The 7,597-nt window shown below is 31.8% G+C and overlaps 1 protein-coding gene across 1 annotated transcript; it reads right to left on the reverse strand.

The window, feature by feature from the left end:
* Window positions 1–1,872: 1,872 nt before the first annotated feature.
* Window positions 1,873–5,074, reverse strand: LOC145618555 (trihelix transcription factor PTL-like). Its single transcript, XM_081673328.1, has 2 exons — window positions 4,468–5,074; window positions 1,873–3,624 (listed from the first exon to the last, which is right to left on the reverse strand). Exons 1-2 carry the CDS (start codon window positions 4,965–4,967, stop codon window positions 2,211–2,213), a joined length of 1,914 nt encoding a protein of 637 aa, XP_081529454.1. The 5' UTR covers window positions 4,968–5,074; the 3' UTR covers window positions 1,873–2,210.
* Between the last annotated feature and the right edge of the window lie 2,523 nt (window positions 5,075–7,597).

The raw sequence follows: 7,597 nt of genomic DNA on the forward strand, positions 1-7,597 counted from the left end.
AATTTAACATGTTACAAATATCCAACTTCCATATTATTTTTAAAAGGGTTGGAAGCACAATCTTGTTATCAAAATGAATTGCAAATTCCAGACTTAGGACACATTGCCATATATATATATATATATATATATATATATATATATATATATATATATATATATATATATATATATATATATATAGCAAAGGCTGCCCCGATTAATATACTCAATAAACAAGTTTCGTTTATCACGAAGGAAAAAGAAAAGTATTGGTTTTGAGATACACCGTTACTTGAAATAGCAGTTTTAAGGCTGGGATAAATCGCTACTTGAAGTAACGGTGTTACCCATTTTAAGGGTAAAATTTACACTTTTGTCCTTGTCATAAATAAATTACCCTATTCATAAAACACCATTGATTCAATTCCTCACAACCAAGGACCTTTGTTTGTCATAGAGTACCTAAGCGAGGAACAAAGAGGATTTGGACCCCAAGTGAGAGAGGTCAAGCTAAGGGCACTTCATGTACCTTAGTACACCTAACTTAAATAAACGTACAATTTTATAACTTGGACATGAACAAGCAAATTCCCATTGATTGAAGATTCATTTGTTCTTAATTAAATCATCTAAACTCGTTTTACACCCTTTATTTTAAGAGCCCAACTTAAACGACACATATGCCAATACTAAATTTTAACCAATGACATCTTTATTTTACAATAATTACATATTATAAAAAAATTCGATAATTAAATTATGCCTTGAGTCGATTGTAACAAGTATTCATATGAGTATGTTTAAATTTATATATAAAGCACCAATGTTACTCAAAGTGTTGTACGTGAGTATGTAATGCAAATTAAACCCAAAATTAGCACTTAAAATAAATCAAGGGAGCAATGGTTATATTCAGAATCAGATGTTAATTTGAAAATTATGAATTGAAAAGTAAAAATTCTTTTAATGTCTTTAATTAAAATTAACACTTACTAATTTTTTATTCAGTGCATAATAAATGTACCTAAATAAAAGGTTTTTAATCAATAATTGAAATATAACTATCTTTATGTAAAAATAATAAATCATTTTTTTATCAAAATTTCCTATTATTTCACAAAATATATAAATATAATTAGAAGAGAAGTATTATTATAAACAATTTAAAAAATAGTTTATGAATATCAGAATAGGTTATCGATACATTTATTTGTCTCATAATGTTACAATTTCATCGCTATACTCTATACAATTAGATATTTTAAAGTGAAGGCGACAGTTAATTAATTAGGAGTATTAGAAGTATGCCTAAAAGACACACAAGAATAGTGTATGCCATTTCAAGATATATTATTTGAAGATCACTATTTATGACTAATACTTGTATGAGTTCGATCTTAGTGATATAAGTAATTATTTTTAGGAGATAGCCTATCAAGTTAGAAAACATGCTTGCTCCAAAATTGCACATGAAAAAATAATTTAAAAAATAATTAAAAAGAGAAAACAAAACAGTCACATTTGTTATCTTATCATTAGTCAACATCATGTGTTGGAGAAAGCAGAACTGTTTTGCTTGTCTAAACATTCAATAGTCTTCCAGATGGAGTAACTAAATATGCAGGTCACAACTTCTATAAGATAAACACTTTACATATAAACAGAAATAGAATTAAACTAAATACTTTTTTATATTATATTTTTTTTTTAAAAAAAAAGATAAAATAAAGATCACAACCACCTTGATCTTTAATTCTACACCTTAATCATTGAGATTATTCCCTAAATCATAGCCATATTTCCGGTTTAATGATGGATATAAGATATGCACAAAATCAAACAAAAAAAGTCTAGATAAAAACCAATAATTTTCTACTAAAAATGATGACTTCTAAGTAATCATTAATAAGCATATTATAATCAAACAACATTCAAATAATATACATACACTAATTAATTAATTAATTAATAAAAGCTTAAGTTAGACTAATTACTTGCATTGCATACCCAAACTGATGATGTTTTCCTTCCAATGGTATTGCTCATATCCCATTGCCTCTCTAGCTAGCTAGCACTCTCAACTTTCCTACAAATCAAATTAGAAAATTTCATAATTTAAAAAAAAAAAAATTTAAAAAAAAAAGAAAAAAAATAATAGTCATCTTCATCTCCATTTCAAACTCTGCCTAGCTAGCTAATTATAATTAATCACTCAAAATAAAAAAAGATTAAGCACACTGATTTCCACCCTTGTTGAGCTTCAACCCATAATTAGTACTATCCCAACCAAGGCTGCCCTCGCCGTCGCCAAGAAAAAACCTCAGGCAGCTATCATTCATCACACCACCACCACCACCAGCAGCACCAACAGTACTACTACTAGCATTAACATTTACATTCACATTAGCATTAGCATTGGAGTTATGAGACGAAGGCGACGAAGATGATCCCTCATTTAGTTGAAGCCTAGGCTCATTAATCTCACAATTATTACTAAAACCTCCTAATCCCATGTGATTCATGTATAATATTCCACCACCATTATTATTACAATTACTATTATTATGATCATTATTATTATGAGAACTAGTGTTATTTTTATGATTACTAACCTCTCCATAATTCTCCTTCCTTTTCTTGTTACCATCATCCCTAATAATAATGTTGTTGTCCTTCTCTTGAAAATACTTGTTAAGACTATCCCATTTTTCCTTGCATACAATTGCACTCCTATCATACCCCAAATAAGCCATCTTTGCAGCAATGTCTTCCCACAAAACCTCCTCTGAGAACCCACATTGTTGAAACCTCGATTCCATGCTCGTTCGAAGTTGTATAAGCCTCGTGACCTCGGTCTCTACCCATTGATGATGGGTGCTATCATGTATCCCTACGCGGCAATGATGTTCATTGCCGCGATGGTGGTGGTGGTGGTGGTTACGATGATCAATTTCACTAACAACCTCTTTCTCTTTCTCCCTAGTGTTTGTCAACTTCTCTAAGGCGGTCATAAGGGCTGAGTCCCGGGCCTCGATCCAAGCCCGTTCACTAGCCCAAAACTTGTGCTCCCTCTCCATTCTTTCAGCTTCTTGCTTCCTCCATTCTTCCTCCCTTTCCATCCTCTCTCTTTCTCTACTATCCAATGTTTTCATCATCTTTTCGAGCCAAGCTTCTTGCTTTTCCATAATCTTTCTCATTTGGTAGTCAATAAACTCCTTCACTTTCGCCTTCCAACTCCGCTTCCCTCTCTTCTTTTTCTTAGATTCATCACTCTCTATCGAACCCCCTACCTCATTATCCGAGGATGAGGTCTCATAGTCCGAGGAGTTCGAGAGGCTTACACTCGTAGGCCGGTGTAGGTTCGACGATGGGACTACATTCTCCTGAGTGGTATGGAATTGAGTGACCATGTTTCCGACTATATGATGATGTGTCTCCGGAGTTGAAGTCATTGGATGATGATGCTGAGAATTATTGTGCTCACCATAGAGCGCCTCGAGTTGCCGGAAAAATCTGTAGTGTTTACCATCTTGTCTACCGGCTTTCCCTTCCTTAGTCTTCTTGTAATACTTGTACAAATTCTCGAATTTTTCCCTGCATTTCTTCCCCGTTCTTTGATATCCATGCTCCTCGGACATAATCCTACAACAATCATTCAAAAATTTAAATGATTAGTTACCCATTGTTGTATCATCATTAGCAAAATAAAGCATGATATTATAAGAATCACCTAAAAGTAACAAAAACAAATTTCCCATGGGGTCAATAATAAACCTCTATTGAGAATTAATTGTAACATTGACGACAGTGTAAGATGAACTGGATAGCAACGTGACAATTAAATCCAAATGAAGGTCGTAATATATAATCGGTGGTTAATTAAAAAGGGGGGAAATTGAAGTATTGAGCTAATAATTTTAAAATATTTTTGATGGGAATGTTTTATTTAGGTGAAATGAGTAGTATAAGTGACAGACCAAATACATACAATTATATAATATAATGATTTTGTTTTTGTAAGTACAATAAAGAATAATTTGGGGAATGTGAGAAACCCTAGTTTTGATTTTTGAGATATAAATTGACAAAAGAAAGGGGGATGAAATCAACTTAACAGCCTAGTTTACTGACTGAATTCTACTCATTACTATTATTAAATTAATTTTTGAGGACCACAATTTTATTCAAAAAAATTCTGTTTGATAAATTTTACTTGTCATTTTCATAGAAAATCAGTTCTACTAAAAACAGCAAGTAAACACTGAAAAATGAATTTAAAAAAATTTAGCAAAAATTTGGCAAATATTTAAGCTTCAAAATAAGCTTATTATTAGCTTTGCAAATATAAGTAAAATCAAATAGTACTATTGTAGAAAGTTGTTTTATTTATTTATTTATTTATTTATTTTTTTTTTTTTTATTTATTTTTTTTTATAAATATTAATTTTAGATTAAAAAAAAAGAAGAAGAGGGTTGTTACTATACCTAGCAACTTCATCCCAAAGAGGGCCTTTCTGATTAGCTTCCTTAAACTTGTGATCAAGCCGGGATCGGATCTCGAGAAGGGTTAGTGTCTCTTGTCTCGGCCACCTCGCAGCACCACCATCGCCGGCATCGAATCCACCCAAATGATTAGCAGCAGCAGTAGCAGTGGTAGTAGTAGACTCGGAATTAAAGTGTCCGGGATGATGATGATGATGAGTATTATTATTATTATGGTGCAGCATGTCTGACATGCTTCGGCCCATCACCACCATCTCGTACTGCTGATGCTGCTGCTGAGGAGTATGGTGTTGAGCAGCAGCAGCAACAGCAGTGATTGGGGGCGATAGAACCCGATGGTTGTGATGGGCCGAAAAGAGGTCGGAGGACGGAGGAAGTGATGGAGGTTGTTGTACTGGGAAAGGCGGGAATTGAGTGACCGTAGCTGCTCGGCTAATAAACTGGCGTAGATCTGATATGCCATATTGGTCTTCCATTTCCATGGATCTTTGATTTTAGTTTGTTTTTATGAGAGAGAAAAACAATAAAATTTAGAGAAATAATAAGCGAGAGTAGCGGATCGTGTCCTTCACTTGAAGGGTTATGGACCCTTGTGGTGGTGGTGGGACTTAAGAGAAAAAGGACGGTGGGACCCAAATTATTTTTTTCTATTTAATTTGTTAGTTAATATTTCATCTATTATTGTTTAGCTGATACAATTATTTAATCACGTTTACGACTAATTTGATTTTCAGTAAGTAAAATTCCGCACAAATTATTTTGATAGTTTTAATCCGTCTCAATAAGTTAAAAATACCCTGTATAATATATTTATCTTGATGTTAGTCATCTCAATATTTATCTTACACCTCGTTTGTAAATTTTGTTTTAGTAAAACTTTTTACTTGTGTCTATTTCCGATGCAAAACTGATAATTAATAACTTTAATATCAATAACTAAAACTATAACAATTTGAATATTAACAATCTACTGGTATTTATTAATTCCAGTAAGTACCACAATACTACATATTTGCTTATGTATAATTACTAATAGCCCTTTTTTTTTTTTTTTTTTTTTTTTTTTTTTTTTTTTTTTAAGTGTGTCAAAGTGACATGGCACAAATGTCAATATATAACTTTGACTTATAATATCTATAATTATCAATTACTATAAAATATAATAATTGAATATTACTCTGTAATAATCTACTTGTTGAAATGATTCCAACAAGTATCCACAATATTATACGGAGTACTATATATATACATATATACATATATATACATATACATATACATACATATACATATTCATATATATATACATATATACATATATATATATACATATATATATATATAGCTCACAAATATTAATACAAGTACTTGTTCTCTTCAGCTTAATTTAAGTTTAGTTTAGTTTAATTAGTTCAGTCCAGCTGTAATCAAATCAGTTTAGTTCAGTTTCTACTTTTCTTCTCACATAAACAATTTAGTTTAGCTCTAATTAGTTCAGCTCAGCTACAATTAGTTCAGTTCAATTTTGTTCAGTTTAGCTCAATTCAGTAAATCCAAAAGCGGAGTCAGCCCTTAATGGGCAATTCAGACATCACACATGCCCTTTATGGTGCCAAAAACTCCTAATGGGGACTTAAAAAACGGAGGGAGTGAAACGAGTATCAGTCAAAGTGGATTAGGTTAATACGAAGTAATGCATAAGTGAAAACATTTCACTTAAGAGAATACAATAGTGTTAAAAGATAATTAAACAAGATTTCACATAACTATTAGTTTTATCTTACACATAAATCACAAAAACCAATAAAAATAACATTTGTAAGTACGAATAGTGTTAAAAATTATATAGTATAAAGTGTCAAGCTGTGAACTAAATCGGAGCAATTAACTCAAAAGGAGTTTTCATTATCGTTCTGGTGTAGGAACTAAAGGAACTGTAGTTTAGGAGGAGAGAGAACATAAGGGGTGCAAAACATAGAAGAGCCAATGAGAGGTCGACAAATGGCAAGAAATAAGACGAAGAAGTGAAAATAGTGAGTAAGTGAGGTGATGACGCGTGTACAGTGCTTAGGATCCTGTCTTTTTGACCCGTACTAGTATTTTTCTTTCTTGAGTCGCTTCACACTCCCATTGTCGCCCATATTAATGATGTTCTCTAAATTCGGCATTTTCCATCTTATATCCCAATTTAAACATGATCATCATCATCATCATCATCATCATGAATTTTTTCCCTTTTGTTTATTCTCTTTAATCACTAATATTCCTTTTGGTTTCTACAAAATTTTAGCCTTATTTGCTTTGTACTTATTACTTGCTATGCTTTTTATATTTTTGTTTTTATTTCTCTCGCTTTAATTTATTCTCTTTAATGTATCCTTTAAGATAACACTCCGTTGTTATACGAGCAACATCATAAGAGTTGTAAATGATACATTTAAACCAATGGTGGAAATACTTAATGTTATAGTTACTCCACCAGTCGATATTTACACTACGGATAAGTTGATAGCAAAAGATGCAAAGAGAGGTGTTTTGAAATTACTTAAATTTTATTACCTAGTCGCTAACTTGCATTCTCGATAAAAAAATTGAGTACATAAATCGTTTTTTCGAAAATGGGTTAGACATCCAACTTGGTAGAATATCTGAGTCATCAGGTCAAGTAGTCATGGCCATGTTTTACATAAATCGAATACTCGAATGCTCGCTAATGTAGGTTAATTTCTTCACTGATTTTCTCTTTATTTTGAATTTTACACTATTTATATACTGCCTTTGACCACATGTAATTTCTTACTAGCTTATAAAAAGTATTTTAATTGTTGTTGTGTTAATATCAAATTATATATTTCAAATTAAGATATAAATTTTATTGTTTGAATGTAATAAATTGAGCTAGTAGATTGGGCCATTGATGATCGCATCTAGTTTTAGCTTTTAGGGTCAAAGTTCAACTTGATTTTTACAAATTAAGCTAGCAGAGTGGGCCATTATGTGAACAGAAATTTAATCATGATGTGTGTTTCTAGCAAAACCATCTTGCACCGCCGTTATCGACCACAGGACTTGCAACCTGACATTCGCGAGTCACATTGAGAGCTTGCCACAC

This window comes from Chenopodium album, chromosome 26 (assembly GCF_948465745.1).
Source record: "Chenopodium album chromosome 26, dcCheAlbu1.1, whole genome shotgun sequence".
Lineage (NCBI taxonomy): Eukaryota > Viridiplantae > Streptophyta > Magnoliopsida > Caryophyllales > Amaranthaceae > Chenopodium > Chenopodium album.